We start from the raw sequence: 19,990 nt of genomic DNA on the forward strand, positions 1-19,990 counted from the left end.
CCAGCATTCTGTTCCCACCATGGCCAGCCAGATGCCTGTGGGAAACCCAGCAGCAGAACATGAGCGCAATAGCTAGTGTTTCCTAGCAACTGTAATACAGGGCATCCTGTCTCCAATACTGGAGGTCATCTATAGCTACCATGGCTACTAGCCATTGATAGCCTTATCCTCTACGAAGCCCACTATATATCGGATACACAAAGTAGACACTGTAGCGAGAATGTAAAAACTCACTGCATAGTTTGATTTGAGAATTGCAAGGGCATCACATAACTGTTGCTGGTAGCTCTGTCGTATTTTGACTTCTTTCTGTAATTAAAGGGGGAGAATTTACATTTTTAGGCATTTCAATAAAATCATATTAGAATCAGAGTGATCTGTCATCAAAATGATCTTGTTATTTTCATCATGAAAGCAAAGTTCACTCTCTGTGCGCTGTTCTTGTTTTTAATTAAGGAGCTAAGGTACAATTCTCAAGGGTGTTTGGGCTAAGCTGCCAGCTTCAGGACACTCAGGGCTCATCTACACCAAGCAGGATATTTCACTATGAAAGTGGTATGAAAGCAGTATATAAAAGGCAGGAGCCACACTACAGCTTTATGGCAGTATTGAAGTACACTGACAACTGTTGGGGCTCATGACACATACCATATACCGCTTTCATTCTGCTTTCATGGTGTTATATCCTGCTTGGTGTAGATGCATCATGGGCCCCAACAGTTGTCAGTGCATTTCAGTACCACTATAAAGCAGTAGTGTAGATGCTGCAGTGCACTTCAATACTGCTATGAAGCAGTAGTGTGGCTCCTGCCTTTTATATACCACTTTCATAGTGGAACATCCTGCTTGGTGTATAGATGAGCCCTCAGACTTGGCACATCCCAGGCACCCCAGGTCTTGAGATACAGAGCCAAAAGCAATGCTGTGAGTGGGTAGCAGCAGTCACAACAGCTGGCATTCAAACAGAGCCACAGGCCTATGCCATCGTGTTCCCTGGATGGAGACCATATAGCAGGGATGTGGTACCTCTTTCAGCCTGAAGGCCAAATTCAATTTTGGAAAAGCTCCCAGGGCCACATTCCAGTAGTGGGTGGGAGTGAAGGCAAAGGGGGAGGGGCTAAAACAAAACAAATTACAAAAAATACCAGCACATAATAGCTTAAATGTTTTACAACCAGTAACTAAGCCTTAGCTTATGCATTTTCAACCTTTTAGAATGGGGAAACACCTGCACAAAAGCTGGGAAACCACCCAATGTTCATTGTTTGGGAGGAAAGGGGGTGTGGTTAGCAGAAGGGACATGGCCCTCTGGGGCTACCTAGACGATTGAGACCCTAAGGGGGGTGGGTTTGGCCCATGGGCCTGAGGTTCTTCACTCCTGGTATAAGGGCACTGTCTAGTTAACTAGATGGTCATCAGATGGATCACGTTTCCCTACCATTGCTTTGCCTCCTGCTTCTGTCCCACAATAGAGACAGACGGCTTCCTCCTTCTTCACACAGGAAAGAAATGGTGGCAACTTTCGTTACAGCCCCCAGAACTGGATTTTCCAGGTCTTTTTTTGTGACAGAAGAAAGAGCAGAAGGAGAAGGAGACACACAGGAAGCAGACGGCATCTTCAAAAGGACCAGCAAACATCCATGAGTGGCCAGTAATAAGCATGCTATAAAATGCTTGTCTGATGACGCTCCTAGTTTAGACAATGAGGCGAAAAAGGTTCTGTATCCCTCTAGTTGTTACATGGAATTCCAGTGGTGAATGCATGGATTCTGGACCATGTGATCTTAGGCCATCATCAGATGAGCATTTTATCGCACACTCGCTGCTACCCACTTACGGATGTTTGTGCTTCCTTTAGACATCGTCCGCCTGCCGCGCGCCTCCTGCGTGCCTTCCGCTCATTTTTCTGTCGCAAAACAGGCCTCTTTTAATCCAATTTTTTAAAAACAACAATAACAGAATGTGCCACAATCTCCTGCTGTGTGTAGGAAAAGTGGCGCAATAAAAATTGCCCCTGAATGGGCCACATAGTTTTTATTTACTTTCTCTTTCCTCTCTGGTAAGAAAGAGGAAGTAAAGAAGGACAAAAGCGGTGGTGGAGAAGCGATGCTAAGGAAACACAATTTTCCTTCGTGTGATGACGCTCTCAATTGCCTCGGCTGGCATTGGAGGTCTTTATATTTTCACAGCCACTCTATGGATCATATCCATAGTTTATATCCAGTTATTCTGATCGTAACTGGAATAGTGCAGAATTATGGTGTAGACAGGGCACCCTCACAACAGTTACCTCAGGCTGCAATCTCATAGACACTTACCTGGGAGTATGTCCCATCAAACTCAATGAAACTTACTTGTGAGTAAGAATGCACAGGAATTGTGCTGTCAATTGCTACAAATTAAAATGCAGTAACATCTTATCAAAAACTCCAGTGGCTTATGTGGTTCTTTGCTGCTAATGAAAGCCTGTTTGTATCTGTGACTCCCTGCCCCCCTGCGTCATCTCAACTTCACCTGAGACACCCGCAAGCTACCTGACAGGACTGTCGGGCCTCCAATGGGAGAGTAGTCCACAAGCGGGGTGCCACAACAGAGCTTAATATCAATTTAATTGTAAATCTACCTTAAAGTATCCTGGGAATTATAGTTTGGTGAGGTGCTAGGAATTTGCTGTTAGAGAACCTCATACAATTAAAATTCCCAGAGTGTCTTTCAAAGAGGGAATGATTTTAAACTATCCAGTGAAATTTTAGAATGTTTTAAAGATGTTTTAATCATGTATGGTAAGTTTTTAATCAGTTTTTAATGTGTATTTTATATAATGTTTTTATACTGTTTGTTTTATACTCTGAATGGTTTTAGTTTTTGTGAACCGCCCAGGGAGCTTCGCCTGTTGGGCGGTATAAAAATACAAATAATAAATGCAACATCCTGTGCGTGTTTAGACAGAAAAAATCCTACAACTCCCAGCGTTCCAAACTGGCCATGCTTTTTCGTTTAAACATGCATAGGATTGCTCTCAAAATCAGTTTAAGTCTGTAATGTAGATAGGTCCTCTGTCTTGCCTTGCTAGCTGCTAGATTATAACCATCAACACAGAGATATTGCTACAGATTTCTATCAAGCAATCAAGCAAACAAACACAAAACCTAGAGTGACGGAACACGTTAGCAATATCACATTGTTGCTAAAGAGCTATAAGGAAAGTTAGACTGTACCTGCTTATAAAAGTCCTCAATGTGTTTCAGTCTGTCACTTATTTCTAACCAGAGGTTGGATGCCTGTTCATGTATTTTTTCCTCATACTGTGTTTTAAGGACATTTTTATACATTGCAAAATCATCATATATAGAATTTGTGAACTGAAAATGCAAAAAAAAATAATATTTCAAGTTTTCAAAATAATAATAATAATAATAACAATAATAAATTAATTCTTACCCGCCTCTCCATTCTGATCGAGATGAGTAACAACAGTAAATATAAAACAAATAAAACTGAATTAAAACTTAATATACATTGGCCTAATCTACACCAAGCAGGATATTGCACTATGAAGGCAGTATATAAAAGGCAGGAGCCACACTACTGCTTTAGCAGTATTGAAGTGCACTGACAACTGTTGGGGACCCATTGACACAGACCATAGACCACTTTCATAGTGGTATATCCTGGTCAGTGGGGCTCCTGCCTTTTATGTACCGCTTTCATACCGTTTTCATAGTGCAGCCTCCGGCTTGGTGAAGATTAGGCCATTTTTAAAAACATCCTAAAAGCATTCTAAAATATCCTAAAATTCCACTGGATAGGCCTGCCGGAAGAGATCAGTCTTTATAGCTTTCTTGAATGTTAATAGACTGTTAAGTTGAGGAGTCTCCTCCGGCAGGCCATTCCACAGTCTGGGAGCAGCAGAATAGAAAGTCCTCTGGGTAATACCTATCAGTGTAACTTTGACTGACTGAAGTAGATTCTTCCCAAAGGCCCTGAGTGTGCAGGGTGGATTGTACGGGAGAAGGTGATCCCGCAGGTAACCTGGACCCAAACTATGTAGGGCTTTAAAGCTGATAACCAACACTTTATACTTCACTCAGAAACTAATTGGGAGTCAGTGGAGAGATTTTAAAACTGGTTTTTAATCTCTTTGGTAGCTGCTTTAGTTAGGGTGACCATATGACCGGATTTGCCTGGATTTGCCTGGGTTTTTGATGGCAAATCCGGGAGGGGGAGGGGAAATCCGGATTTTTTTCAAAGAGCAGCTCTAATGGGAATTAACAAAAATGCTTATAACTCTGTCATTTTTAAAGATAAAGACATGAAACTTGGCACAATAGTAGCTCTTAGGAAGGGCTTTAGCCACACCAAATTTGAAACAGGTCTGTTCATCTATTAATTTTTTAGAATTTTTTTAAAAATTGAGGTTTTAAAATTATTATTTTTAAAATCATCATTTTTAAAGTTAAAGAGATGAAACTTTGTACTGTGATAGGATTTAGGTAGAGCTTTAGCCACACCAAATTTGAAACAGATCCATTCATCCATTGATTTTTTAGGAATTTTTTTAAAAAATGAGGTTTTAAAATTATTATTTTTTAAACTGTCATTTTTAAAGATAAAGAGCTGAAAGTTGGCACCATGATAGCTTTTAGGTAGAGCTTTAGCCATACCAAATTTGAAATAGATCTGGGGGCAGTAGCAAACCCTGTTAACAACAACAGCAGCTTGCAATGAGTGAAGACACAGTCAGAAAAGATATTTGAGGGAAGGGGAGAATGTAACACACAGAGTATAGCAAAAGCTTCAAAGTACAGCAAAACCTACAAAAGTAGGAGTGAGTGAAGTTAATTTCAGATACATTGAATCTCTCACTTGTTCTTTATTTCAGTGATTTTAACATTAAGATGTTATGTAGAACAGATTTGTCTTAAATGTGTGACCAAGGCTATGTTCGGGTGGGCACGCCCCCTTGGTACTGGACACGCCCCCTTGGGGGAGACCATGTTGTCCTCCTTTTTGGTTTCCAAAATATGGTCACCCTACTTTAGGTTACAGAAGATTGATCCCAAGCACACTAACTCAGTATGATGAACCAGACTATGCCAATCTGTCATTACTCCCAAATCCACCAGTGACCTGGATACCAACTCAGAGGCTGAAGAACCACTGGTGTCAACAGAGGAGTCACTGGGCCCAAGCATCACTGTGGAACTGGAGATCCCGATGAAGCTGAGATCCCAGAGATTGCTAAGCCAAGAGACCCTTGAGCCTGGAGCAACAACTGCAGGATTGGGCCAGCACACCCATTTCCACGAATCCCACAATGCAATGAATTCTGCTGTGCCAATGCTGGTTAGGGTGACCATATGAAAAAGAGGACAGGGCTGTATCTATAACAGTTGTATAGAAAAGGGAATTTTAGCAGGTGTGATTTTAGCAGGCATGCAGCACCTGGTGAAATTCCCTCTTCCTTACGACAGTTAAAGCTGCTGGAGCTCTGCCCTCTTTAGTATCTGGTCACATGAACTCTTTAGTATCTGGTCACGACCCACTTTGTCGGAGTGGGTGGATTCTGAGGGTGGTTCTGGACTGAAGTATAAAAAGCTTCTGTCTGGTCTCAAGTTGGGATGTCCGTCACTTGGAAATCCGGCCCTTTTAGGGCTCAACAGACTTCTTCCGCCTGCCCAACTTGGCTTGCATTTGCGAGCCGAGCCACAGGTTTTCCCTGAACACCAGGGATTTTTTCTGCATTTTGAGGGGGAGGGGTCTGCTGTGATTTGCTCAAATAGAGATTTGCTCAAATAGAGATCTGAGCAAATTTTGGCTGAAATTTGCAAAATTTGCACAAATTGTGGCTGAAATTTGCTGATTTGTGCAAAAAGTGACAGAGGGCAGGGCTCCTGCAGCTTTCACTGTTGTGATGAAAAGGGCATTTCACCAGGTGCTGCATGCATAGAAATGACACCTCCTGAAATTCCCTTTTTTACACAACTGTTAAAGATACAGGAGCCCTGTCCTCCTTTCCATATGGTCACCCTTACATAAGCCTCATGCCCAACATCCCTATGTACCTGGTATCTGATTAGTTATTCGGTTATTAAGTGCAAAGGTTTGAAAATATCTCAGTAAGTGCATTCAGCAGAGCCCTTTTCAGACCTTCAGAACTAACTGGAAGCCAGGTATGTGGGGACACTGGGAACAAGGCTTACCTGTGCACCTAGGTCCCCCCACTTTTGCTGTACATGCTAGCAGGCAAACACCTGCATAGGGCTATAGGCTTAATCATTTTGATTTCAGCTCCAGATGTTATCTGGAAGTTGATAATAAAAAGTGCATAATAGGGAGATTGTCAATAAAACATAATGAAAATATTAGCCATGATTGCTGAAGAAAAACTTAGTACAGATGCTAAAGTATAATGATTAAAATACAGCTATAGGAACTGCACACAGTTCCTTTATGACAACTAGCTACTTATGTAAATCACTGCCTGCAGGGCCTCATACAATGCACTGTTTGAATGATGGCTGGAAACAGCTTACCTTTAACAAAGTTCTTGTTGTTATGATAAACTCTTTTAGATCTCCTATTTCACTTACATCAGTTTGAGTGGCCTGATCTGAGATTGCACTACCTATTTTTAGGTCTTCTGAAATTCTAGGCCTATAGGATTTTTAAAATATATGAATACATTAGTTACTCTGAACAGCAGAGAGATTTCACCTTAAAGATATTAAGATTAAAGTAGCAATCATCTACAAAATGATCTCTTTCCCTTTTAATTACACGCACCCCAATATTCATTTATAATTATTCAATAGATTTATATTCTACTTACATTTAAAAAAAAAATCCAAGCCGTTTATAGAAAAGCTCACTTATAGAAAAGCTCACTGCAATCAAATACACTTTAAAACATCTTAATTAATTTAAAAAACCATTCATTTAAAACATTTATAAAAAAAATTAAAACCTGTACTTGGAAAACAAGTTCTGACTTTGTTTAGGTCTACTGTAAATAACACTCAGTGAGCTCTCATTGCTTTGGCTTAGCTGCAATGGGAGCCATCACATGGAAGCCACTTTATGTCACTTTATATAGGGGATGTGAATGGGTGTGCTGACTGCTGCCCCATGTGGTGAGCCACGTAACTACACCCTCTCAGTAAAGAACTTTCTGTCATGAACTACTTCTCTACTGTGCCACATGGTGAGCCACATAACTGACCACTGGCACTGCATCACCTGGTTAGCCATGTAACTGCTGCTTCTCAGGGAAGAACCTTCCAGGTTTGACTTGACTCCATCCACTTAACCTGGGCAGAAAGGTATATACATGACTTCCTTTTCCAACTGAGCCTTGCTTAAGCTGAGCCCTGCATTGAGCAGGGGGTTGGACTCGATGGCCTTATAGGACCCTTCCAACTCTACTATTCTATGATTCTATGACTCTATGTCTTGTATGTTTGGTCTTGCCTCCTGGCTTCTTCTCTGGTTCTGCCTTCTAGTTTGCCCTCTGACCCTGATTGCTCTTAGATCCTGGCTCCTAGTTCCTGGCTCTCTCCAGACTGCTTACCCATGGCCCTGCTTGACACTGTCCTCTACACAGAGTGGATAATTTTATCCATGCTATTACAGACTATGTTGTGGGGGCTGGGGCCCCCAGGGACAGAACATTTCATGCTGCGTGATGGGAAAAATTGCACCAATTATTCTTTCCACACACACACACTTATGTTCCAACCTTCCTCCCAAAGCAGCTTACACAGGGCTTCTAGGCAGTCTTCCCTCTAGACACCAGACTGATGCCTTCTTTGATTTAATCATTTATTCCTGTGCTGTGCCCTAGAGTCATTCTTTGGGGAATGCATGTAGTAAGCCACTTGAATGCAAATGGCTCAGCATGTGACAGAGCAACTTAAAACATCCTTCAGTTGCATTGTGGGAGGGTTACCTCTCCCATTCTTGACTCCTACTGTCATATTATTTGAGAAGCCAAGTGTTTAGATTAACAAGGCCTTTGTGTACGTAAACTCATAACACACAAATCTCCCGGAGGTGGCTGCTATGCTAAACTTGACTGGATTTTCCAACTGCAGAGAACAGGTGCAGAGAATGGCGGCGGGTTTGGCTGCAGAATAAGTCTGAGTCAACATGTACGTCACCCAAGCTAAACTTAGCTCATTCACAGAGGGAACTCTTAGTGCAAAACTATGGGAAGAGAAGGTTGCAACAAATGCCAGTATGATTTTTAAATAGCCTCTTACGTTAACAACTTCCAGAAATGGTCCTCAGATTGCATTTCTGTAACACCCAAATGTTCCCTGTATATTAATCACATCATGTCTGAAAGCTTTTTGAGGCAACCTGAGGTCCTTTCTACACCATAAGGGTGTAGAGAGACGCAGGGGAGACGATCCTGGACTTACCTGCTTCCGGGATCGTTGCCCTGCATCTAAACATAAGAACATAAGAAATGCCCTGCTGGATCAGACCAAGGGTCCATCTAGTCCAGCACTCTGTTCACACAGTGGCCAACCAGCCATCGGCCAGGGATGAACAAGCAGGACGTGGTGCAACAGCACCCTTCCACCCATGTTCCCCAGCAACTGGTGCACACAGGTTACTGCCTCGAATACTGGAGATAGCACGCAACCATCGCAGGCGTTGCGCCTGTTGCAGGTGCCATTTTTTTCTTAAAGAAGAAGACCTGAAGCGCACTTGCGCTCCAGCGAAAAAAAAGGTAAGGAAAAAGAAGAAGCTCCAACCCCTCTCCTCCCCCACCCCTGATTCCTCCGAGCCCAGCTCCTTCCCTCTACTAATCTCCGCTATTCGTGGGGAGGAGGGAAAAAGCCGGTACGGGTGCCACACGAGATCGCGGGAAGAATTGGGTTTTCCCAGGAATTATTTATCCCTGGGAAAACCCGTACTCATCCCCCCTTGCCCCCGGGAGTCCCTGTGCGTCATTTGGACACAGAGGACTCGGCTGTGACCAGCCTGGATTTTCAGGCTGGTGTAGAAATGGCCTGAGAAAGTTTAACATCCTTGTGTGTAAGAGCAAGGAAATAGGACACATTTCCTGGTTCTGAACATGGCTCAGAGATGCAATTCAATTTGAAGTCACCTTACATTGAGCCCAATGCACTGGAAATGTTTCCTGCACAAGTCTGAAGTACAGTAAAGCGCTCAAGAGATAAGACACCGCTAAGCTCACTTTGGTGCAGCTGCACACACATTTTCAGCATCAATAGAAAATGCTGATAGTCACATGGCAGTATTGGTTGTCGAGAAATTGCTTCCTTGCACAAGTGTTTATCAAAAAAGTATGTGCTTACATGGATCATCACCAAAGTGATACTTTGCCAGTAGTGACCCTCATGTAACAAATAATAACAGGAGTCGCCAGTAAGAACTGGAGGGTTTGTACACTTGTTCAATAAAGAGTTGCTGGCAATACATTTGTGCTATTTAATTCTTGGATGAAGGATAGTGGAGAGTAGGATTTTATCTCTGGGTCCACAATGCAATGTAAAACCACTGTAGAGGTATATTGGAAGCTGCCTCATGCAAGGTCAAACTATCCATCCATCTAACCAGGAATTGTGTACAGTGGGCCTGTTCAGATGACATGCTAAGCCATGGTTAGGTCATTAACCCTTTTGCAACAAATGATTAGTGAGCGTGTTTAAATTATGGTTATATAGTTACCATGGTTAGGAACGGTTCACACAACATGCTAAGCCATTTAGCTCAAAATGCTTAACCACCGCTGCTTAGCATGTTGTCTGAAAAGGGTCTTTGACAGGCAGTAGCTCTCTGGAGTATCTGTCAGGCGGAGAACGCCTTTCCCATCCCCTGCTACCTGATCCTTTTTAAATGGAGGTTCTGGGGGTTGAACCTGAGACCTTCTATGAGGGATGTCAGAGAAATATGCAATGGATTCAAGTGGGTTTGGATTTCTCCAACCTGCAGATTCCAGAGTGGACCGCTTCTTCCAAATCACATTATTATTATTATTATTTATTTATATAGCACCATCAATGTACATGGTGCTGTACAGAGTAAAACAGTAAATAGCCAGACTCTGCCGCATAGGCTTACAATCTAATAAACATGGATTCTGTGGACCAGCAGACCAGTTTTCCCCTTTTGGTTTTTCACCTCCTTTGCTTTTGCTGCTGCTGCTTTATTATTTTGTATTTTTAATGTTTTCATTTCTATTGGTTTGGGTTCTGATGTTGCGATTTATATGATGGTTAGTGTGTACATCACTCAGAGCATACGGGGATACGGGGAAAGAAGCATATAGATGATTTAATTAGGAGCTAAATGAAATGGAAAGAGATCATGTGTGCAACCTTGAACATTTTGGAGAAAGGGTATGATAAAAAATATAATCATTAAAGGGAAAGGATGTGCATACAGAGAAGCCCCAGCTATCCCATGTGCTCCACTCTCACTGCCTCCCCCTCTGCAAATTCCTCCTCGCTTTCCCCCCTTTTATGAGTCCTCCCGATCTATCACTGCAGGCAGCTTGACACATTACCGGTAATCAACTTCCAATTCTTCCAAGCAACAAGGCACTGTCAAGAGCTCCAAGATGTTTGGGGAGATGCTCAGCTTCCGTGTAGACTGCTGGGCTCGAGCCCGCGCAGTTGCACCCATATCATCCTGTTCTCGGGAGTGGTAGACAGAGGCAGGATGCGAGATTGCCTTGGCCATCTTGTCTCCTCTTCTAGAGTATTATGAAGAATGTTAGCAAGAAACCAATTGTAGGATACCATGGCAACAAGATGGAAATTCTGTACTTAACAATTGATTTCTGTTCTTTTGGAGGCCAGCTGGCTGGGAAAGGCTCCGCCCTTTGGAGCCAGGAGGCATTCTCTAAAATCTCTTCTGGAAGGAGGTGGGAGCATCCCCATAGATCTCCAGTCTTCCATATGAGGTAGAGAAACCAAGGATCTATCTGTGGTCACACAATGGTCAGATCTACACCAAGCAGCACTAGAAAGTGGTATGAAAGCAGGAGCCACACTACTGCTTTATAGCAGTATTGAAGTGCACTGTTGGGGCCCATGACACATACCATATACCACTTTCATAGTGCTATATCCTGCTTGGTGTAGATCTGGCCAACATGACAAGCCAGAGTATGGGTTGTTGTTGATTTGTGGGTTGTTGTTGAATCAGGGGTTGTTGTATGAACAACCCATGATTCAATGTGAACCCAGTTGTGCTAACAAACCATGGTTGTTGATCACAAACAACCCAGCAATAAACTATGGTTTCTTTCTATGTGTTATTAATATTTAACAAACCATGGTTTGTTAGCTGAGCTCTCGCAACACAAAACCCACGCTTCAATGACAATCCATACTCACCCATACACTGGGTTGTCCTTTCTGTGGATGAATTCAGTAAGTGATAATGAGTTCTTTAAGTTTTACTATTGTTTGTGACAGATTAGCATATAGGATGAGGAAAATTGTAAAGACGAGGCTGGGTACTTCTTTCTTTTCATTTAGGATTCCTACTTAATACTAGAAGTGTAAATGGTAAGACTTTTTTTTTTGCAAGGTAGTTGCATTTTTATTTAAAAGCTAATAGGTTGCATTCCAGCTGGCTAAAGATAATTTGTTAAAGCTCAATGTATTTAAGAAGTGGAACCACTGAGTTCAATGAATCTTACTTCCAGGTAACTTTGCATGGAATTGCAGCAATACTAATCAATTTACATTGAGTATTATGTTATGTGCCATGTGCATTTAAATGCTGTAATGGTGTATTCTGTACATTGGCACAGGGGGTTGGGAACAGAGATAGGGCACACTTAGTGTTAGAGCAGAGGCAGGAAGAAGGTAGATGGGCATCTATTGGTAGATTTCTGGGTGATTTGCAGTAGATCAGCAAGGATTTCCAACTCCTAAATTATACTGCTGGAATTAAAAAAGCTTATGGTAACTAGGAGTGGATTGTTGTGTGAAAGCGCAGTGAGCTCCATCCAGTTCTGGTACACACGACAAATTCAAAATTATTATTATTGTATTTATTTCATTTCTATAACTTCCTATAGCTGATGCTTCCTGGGCGGTTCACAAAAATTAAAACCACAAAGTACACCATAAAATATAAAATATGGAAGGTTAAATTACAATATAAAAGTACAACCAGAATAAAACTTAGCAGCAATGCAGAGATTTAAAATATAGATTTAAAATGTAGATTTAAAACAGCAGAGCTAAAAGACTAGGATGCTAAAATGCTAAAATACTGGGAAAATAAAAAGGTGTCTTCACCAGAAAGGTGTACAACGTAGGTGCCAGGCAAATCTCTCTATGGAGCTCATTCCTCAATCGGGGTGCCCCAGAAGAAAAGGCCCTCTTCCAGGTAGCCACCATTCCTTTGGCAGGGGCTCACGGAGAAGGACCACTGAAGATGATCTTAGGGTCTGGGTAGGTACATATGGGAGGAGGTGATTCTTCAGATCACCTGGCCCCAAGCCATTTAGAGCTTCAAAATTAAAATAAGTTCTTTAATTCCCAGTGTATGTCTTTTGTACCAGGCTCCAGTTGACAGATCTCAGGGTTCTAACAAAAAATTAAAATAGAAGTCTGCCCGCCCCTGCATTAGAGCCGGCAGCTTGTACAAGAGTTTGATGCTTGACAGCTAAAGGAAGGTGTGGTGTATGTGTTTGTGTTATATCCTGAATTGCAGTAAATCCTTCTTTTGTCCCCTGCTATGCATCTCCGTGAGCTGTTGGAGAACAAAAAGGTTCTAATGTAATTGTTTGCCCGGTGTAATGCAAAGCAAGATACAGTGAGAGGATTCAATTGAGCATAGGCTGTGCATGATACTTCATAAGCATTAATGTATGGAGTATGGTAGAATAGGGCACTTGAGCACGAGCCGCTAACCCAATAGGTACATTGTGCTATCAGTTATAGTGATACAATCATAGAGAAATAATATGCTAATTAATATTAATGATTGGAATGAAATTGAGGAAGCATATTTTACACCAGAAACGAGCCGCTTTTAATTTACGCACTAACTTGAATGACAGGTAAAGTTACATTAAAAATGTTAGACATGAATGTAAATGTGTCTGCCTCTGTTTTTAATGTCAGTCCTTCATGATTACAGTGGCCCTACCTCAAAACGTTTTGCTGACCAGGAGAATAGAGGGTGTGCTCTGTTGTCCTTGGTGGAATGTAGTCAAAGTATTATTATTCATTATGGGGATATTATTCAAGTATTATAGGGCATGTCTCTGCTAGAAACTTCCCTGTGTTGTTCCAACATGTACTTGGTTGATTAAGCAAGTTATGCATTAAGAATAATATCTATGGGGGAAGATAGATTAACAGAACAATCCTAGGCATATTTTCTCGAAAGTAATTCTTATTATGTTCAAGAGGCTTAACTCAAGTAAGTGTGTTTTAGACTGCAGCCTAACAGCAAAACCCTATGCATGTTTACTTGGAAGTAAATCCCATTGAGTTCAATGGGATTTACTCCTAGGTAAGCATCAATAGGATTGCAGTATAAGGCTGCAATATTAAACTCACTAGAGAGCATGTTTCATTGAACACAGTGATAATTACTTCTGAGTAAAACATGCGTAGGATTTTGTTGTAATGTACTCTAATAAACAGTATGTTCTAGAAATATTTATGGGGCAAATAGATTAGTACATGCTAATACATAATGTATGATTTATATTTGAATGCAACCTGAGAGGGAGAACAGCTTTCCCTGTGTCTTGATTTATGCTTAGATGCCTCTCTCTTTTAATATGCACACTTGAAAGATGAGTTAACTTCCTTACTTGTTACCATTTGCTCGTCTTTCCATGTGGTCCACCCAAATTCCACCATGGTGTGGATTTCCTCTGTGATGACTAATTCAGACAGCGGGTAAACACAATTCCTTTAAGATGTCACCTAGCAGGTGATGATGAGGACATGGATTTTAAAAAGACTAGCATTCGCAGAGGGAGGCGAAGTAACAGAGAGCCATTAAATTCCAAGAGGATTGCTGTCTAAGGTGACCCTACGGAAAGGAGGACAGGGCTCCTGTATCTTTAACAGTTGTACAGAAAAGGGAATTTCAGCAGGTGTCGTTTGTATGCCTGCAGCACCTGGTGAAATTCCCTCTTCATCACAACAGTTAAAGCTGCAGGAGCCCTGCCCTCTTTTATATCTGTTCCCTCTGGTTACTGATCACAAATTCCTAGGCCGAGCATCTGCTCAGAGACACCCTAAGTTCCTTAATTCTTAGTGTATGTCCATCTGCCAGAGCCACTATTTTGGACCAGGCTCATTCGTGTGTGTGTGTGTTGGATCTCAAGGTTCTAGTGCAAAACACAGTAGTTTGCTCGTCTCAGTTCAATGAATCTTACTCCCAGGTAAGCGGGTATAGAATTGCCAGTTTAGCTGCAATCCTATACCCATTTACCTGGGAGCAAGTTGAGAGGGGCTTATTTCTGAAGGAGCAGACATGTATAGAATTGCATTATTAGCATGCATCATATTGGGCGGATGCCTGCTTGATGGACACTCTTGGGTCCTTCTATCCATCCTAAGCCCTCCCAACAAGAGCCTGGCAGAGCAGGAGAAATGATAGATGCCTTTTCACATCTTGTTTCTCCTGAAATGCATTTTAAGTTGAATGGGCCTGTAAGCCCTCTAACCCTCTTGCCTTGCCGGATCCAAGAACTGGAAGGCCTGGACCTGGTGAAACCACGGGCTCTTCTCCCCCACTCCCACTGCCATGCACCCCTCCCTCCCTCTCCTGAAAAAGGAGCTACCACAGAACTTTCCATGGTGGCTGGGAGGGGAAGGGGGAAATCCCCACCTGGATTTCCCCCTCCAAGGTTGTAGGCCTGGAAGGGAAAGGAAAGGAACCTCTCGTGCAAGCACTGAGTCATTACTAACTCTTGAAGGGACGCTAGCTTTCGCTGATGTTTTCTTGGCAGGCCTTATAGCGGGGTGGTTTGCCGTTGCCTTCCCTGGCCGTTATTAAATTTCTAACCTTCTATGGCTCCTCAGATGCCATCTAAGAGCCATAGGATTGCTCTCTCAGTTAACCATTTTAAAAATTCAGACACAGTTAGCCTAACTTATTTAAGTTTAAGTTCCACTGATTTGAATGGAGGTATTTTAAGGAAATCCCTAGCTTTTCATATTGAAATCAGTAGAACTTATGTCTTTTAACCTTGGCTGGATCAAGTTCTATATCTGGACATGGCAGCCAAAAATCTTATTCAGATTTAATGTTAGCATGATGCGTGATAAATTGGTGATGATCTAGATGGTTAAGGCAATGATGTTATGGGATGTGTGTTTGCAAGGTTACATAATAAATGATAGCTTAGAATTGTTTCCCATTAAAGAAGTAATAATTTACTTTATCGTTAATTGTGACTCTAGCTATTGTTGTTGTTACTTAGAAACAGCACACATCCTTAAACTGCTACTTATATATCCCATAAATTAGGTTGCTGGAAAAGAATGAGTAGGGCCCAGGTTCATTATACTAATAACCTCTCAGTATAGCTCCTTATGTAGCCAAACCACACCACTCACGCAAAAGATTAAGGTATCAGCAAGTTTGGGATCCCAAACTTTGCAGAAGTACACAAAATCTTTAGGAGAAAATAATAAAGGGCGGAGCCCTCCCTCCCGATAGCCTAAAGAGGTCAATGGGCATGCAATGTAAACTGGAAAAACTGGAGGTGGGGAAATGGGATAGAGTATTTTGAAAAGAGCATCGCTGTTTGGTTGGAACCCTGAAGAGGACCACTGTGACCTTTTGTTGCAAGGCCCACTTGGAATATCCATTGTTCTAATGCAGTTTTCCCCAACCTGGTGCCCTCCCGATGTTTTGGACTACAACTCCCAGCATTCCTGACCATTAGCTGTGCTTGCTGGTGCTGAAGGGAGTTGAAGTCCAAAAGGAGGATACAATGTTGGTGGAAGGCTGCCCTAGAGTCACGAAGTCTCCTCCTTCCTTGATATCACCCACTTCTTAGTTCAAGATGTTTACCTAAGTCAGCACTGATAGCAGGTGGCTACAGGAACACTGGACACACCCAGCTATTTAGGGCAAGGCTGTAGAGAAATAGCTTTGTGGTGTGGCTAGCAAAGGAGACTGATGTCTGAATCTTGTCCTTGACTGACAAGAATAAGCCCTTTGGATAGGAGGCCGGGGGATGGGGTGGGAGGAAGGAGCCTGGTTGCATGTGGGTGTGGGTGTCTAGCACTGCATTAACTTTTTAAGGACTAGCATTACCTGTCTGAATTCCTGCTCCCTGTACTTATATTAGCAAATATGATATTCGGCAAACAACATATATCTCAAATATTTTCTCCTTCCAAGGAAACTGTGCCTCTAAAATGCTGTCCCAGGAACTTGCTGCCTTTTGTGAACATGGGGATCATAAAACAATATGAGACATTATTTTCTGCTGTGACTACTACTTGACATTCACTTAGTGCGGATACTGTGCTAGATATTTATAGAATACAAATGATACCATCTCTAGTGACAACATTTATTTACCATATAAATGATATAGACCAGTGGTCTTCAATTGGACCAGATCTGAGACCCACCTCGGATTCCCAACACTTTCACAATTTCCCAACATGGTGGCAACAGCTTTTCCGCAACCCATCTAGACTGATCCTGCAACCCACTTTTGGGTCGCGACCCACCAGTTGAAGACCACTGATATAGAAAATATGAGGAAATGAATAAGGAAGTAGCAAGTGTAAGCATAAACCAGCCTTCCTCAATCTGATGCCCTCTGGATGTGTTGGACTACAACTCCCATTTGCCATGCTGACTGGGAATGATGGGAGTTGTGGTCCAACAGATCTGGAGGGCAGAAAGTTGGAGAAGGCTAGCATAAACCATGATTCAAACAGGGAGCAGGCAAAGCAAAGCATTTCTCCTTCTCTCCTGGCAAATAATTCATATTCTACTCACAAGTCATAGTTAAAGTAGTTCTTAGTGCAGAATTGGGACTGAGGTCATTGGATACAAATGTTTTGCCAGCGTTGTTTGCCCAGTTGTGGTTTGTGTCTCATATAATCTGATTGCTCTTTGAAATGTGTCAAGTAAACAGTGATTTCTGTGCCAGCAGAACTGTTGAATAGTGGGAGACATTTTTTCATGATTAGCAGAACCATAAGCTGTGTCTACCCATGTAATATACTTCCTTTCCTCGACTGCAACAGAGAAGACATTTTGCATTTGTTAGGTGGCAGTGGGTGGGCAGAAGCTGACATGCATGAGAAAAGCACCTTTTCAAAGATTATATGGGGCTGGTCCAAGATATTTTGCTGTCTGCGGTAAAGGACAAGATGGCATCCCCCTCCTATTCTGTACAGAAAGATCACCGAGATTGACGGTTGACTCTTACTTCAACACTGGCAATAGGACAGTATCCTTTGATGCATTGGAGAGCAGCAGGCTAGCTTAAAAGGTACAGGGCAGGTTGCATGGCACACACAGCTCTGTCTTCCAATGTCTTGCCAATGCGCATCTCTTCCAGCATCTACCACCTGAGGCAGTAGCCTTCTTTGGTCTAATCGTAAGTCTGGCCCTGCTCTTCTCTTAACCTCACTATGGACATTTTGATGGACATGAATGGAAGATGTGAAAGCTTATTACAATCCATTACAATCCTGTACTCTCTTTATTACTTGTAAATGTTACTGAACAACCAAACTAATAGATACTTTTGCTTTAGACATCAAAGTGTGCAACTTTTTGGTTTTTTTAAGGGCCACATTTTACTTGACTGACAATTCCCACTGAATATGTGCTGACGTCAGTTACTGGCACACTGATTCTAAAGATATGCAAACCATAGTTGCAGAGCCATGAAGAATGTCTGGCGAGCCCACACCGTGACATTTCACTGGCATAGCAGCCATTGCGTCCCTCCCTGACTGTTACTTTGCAGGGTCAAGTAAGGTTCTTTCTGAGTCAGTCAGTAATGTTATTGTCAAGACCTGAGATCGTTACAACTGTCAAACCATAAAAATAAAACCTGCAGTCCTATCAATTGTAGTATCATACTTTTTTTTTTTTTAAAGCGCAACTGACATTTTCTGCTTCCTATTTTTGGCAAACTTTGGCTGCACTGTAAAAGAAGCAACTTTTGTACAAGAGCTTTCTTTCTGCTAGCAAATAACAGTTCAATCCAGCATTGGAGTCACTGAACAAGGCCAGCCTTAGTATTAGGCAGTGTAAAACTTTCGCTTTGGAGTGTTGAATCTTGGCAACATTTAAGGATAAGAAATTGCATATTATATTTTTAAGTTTTAAGCAGGAAAAGTTGCCTGCTTTGGGTTTTTCACCTCATTAACCGAAATTGGCTCATACCTTCATGGGACCTCACTGGCTCTCATGTTTCATCCTTTACAAAGGAAGGCATTCATCTGATTATCTATGATATTGTCTAGCAATTTGAGAGGAGGACAGAAATGCAGAGAGCTTTTGTATATTCCAAGAAATAGGCAGCACAAGGAAATTGCGCTTATGACAACCACAGGCACACCTCCCCCCCCCAAAGGAGAGGAAATGCATCACCAATGAGACACAGATTTGCATCACATTTGCGTATCCTAATTTATATGCATACATGCACATTTAAAGTAATTATTATAACAAAAATAGAAATGCTGTAGCAGAGAGGACAGTGACCAGGTGACCTATGTGCCTGAGCAATCCTGTCTCTAGGTGCTGGGAATGGGCCACTTCAGAGCCCTCTCTCTCCCTTCTCCAGTTTATCTTTAAACTGGACTTGAACAGCCCTAAAAATAGAGGACACCGTCCAATAGAGAACTGTCCTCTGACAACCCTTCCAATAGAATAGGACAGATGTCAAGTAGGATGGATGGTCACCCTATGCCTCTTGTTTTTGTGCTTCTGTAATACTGAAGGGAGGTTTGTGTGGGGAAGTATTTGTGCTGTCACCTGAGTCGTCAATGTATAAACCTTCTTTTAATGTTAACAGAAGATGTGCAAAATCCCAAAGAATGACTTTTGTACACTTCCCATTTTTAAGGCTGCTTGGAGCATAAGAAGGCAGAGTAAGCCTGTACCTTTAAAAGAAAGGCAACACTGCCTCTGGTTCCCCTGATGCACTGTGATGTCATAGTCACTCATTCTGAGAGTATGGCTTTCCTAGAGATGCCAAGCCAGTTGCTAGGAGACAGCGGAATGTTGAGGATTACTTTTCCACTGAATCATTCAGAGAGAGATCCAAGGGAGAACTAATGTCATGGTACGTTATTAATGAAGTGACATCAAGTACTAGTTTGAATTCCTGAAATGTTAAAAATGTATTCATGTTTCCCAAATTTAAAAGATTATACAGAAGGTCGTGGGCTTTTTTCATGCTACAAATACTAGCAATTTTTAAAAGTGCTACAAATTTCAAAATCTTCCTTTGATTCGCCGTCTATTTTTGCTCAAAGACATCTACAGTGCAGTCCTATGCCTGCCTGCTGGGAAGTAAGTCCCATGGAGAACAATGGGATTCATGTCCGGGTAAGTGTATATAGGATTTCAGCCTTAGTAACCAAAAGACCTAACTCCAAAATTAATATTCTGATGAAATTTCTACTGATGTGTTAGAAGCAGTGTGTCCTTAATTGCAGTGCATATGACTAGGTGAAATTATTCCTTTTGAAGCTCAGATTTATAGTGCTAGGAAAAGAAACCATCTAGATGTTTTAAAAGATCCCCCCCCACATATATATTTGGGTAACACATATTAAGTCTTTCTAAGAAATCTTCAAAAATTATGTAGTAAGGGAATAATAACAAAACCAGTGTGGTATAGTGGCTAGAGTGTTGGACTGAGCATCAGGAGATCTGAGTTCGTCCTCACTTGGCCATGGAAGTTCACTGGGTCACTTTGGGCCAGTCACAGATTCTCAGCTCAACCTACCCCACAGGGTTGTTGTTGTGAGGCTAG

General features: G+C 41.9%; 1 protein-coding gene across 1 annotated transcript in view; it reads right to left on the reverse strand.

Annotated features, from left to right (window-relative positions):
• The window catches only part of C1H10orf67 (chromosome 1 C10orf67 homolog), a 58,078-nt gene extending 47,362 nt beyond the window's left edge, over window positions 1–10,716 (reverse strand). The window contains exons 1-4 of the mRNA XM_063121378.1: window positions 10,541–10,716; window positions 6,537–6,657; window positions 3,219–3,362; window positions 235–309 (exon numbers count right to left, since the gene is read on the reverse strand). Of these exons, the coding sequence (XP_062977448.1) occupies window positions 235–309; window positions 3,219–3,362; window positions 6,537–6,657; window positions 10,541–10,716 (516 nt within the window). The remainder of the gene's footprint in view (window positions 1–234; window positions 310–3,218; window positions 3,363–6,536; window positions 6,658–10,540) is intronic.
• Window positions 10,717–19,990: the final 9,274 nt, after the last annotated feature.

Source organism: Elgaria multicarinata, chromosome 1 (genome assembly GCF_023053635.1).
Source record: "Elgaria multicarinata webbii isolate HBS135686 ecotype San Diego chromosome 1, rElgMul1.1.pri, whole genome shotgun sequence".
Taxonomy (NCBI): Eukaryota; Metazoa; Chordata; class Lepidosauria; order Squamata; family Anguidae; genus Elgaria; species Elgaria multicarinata.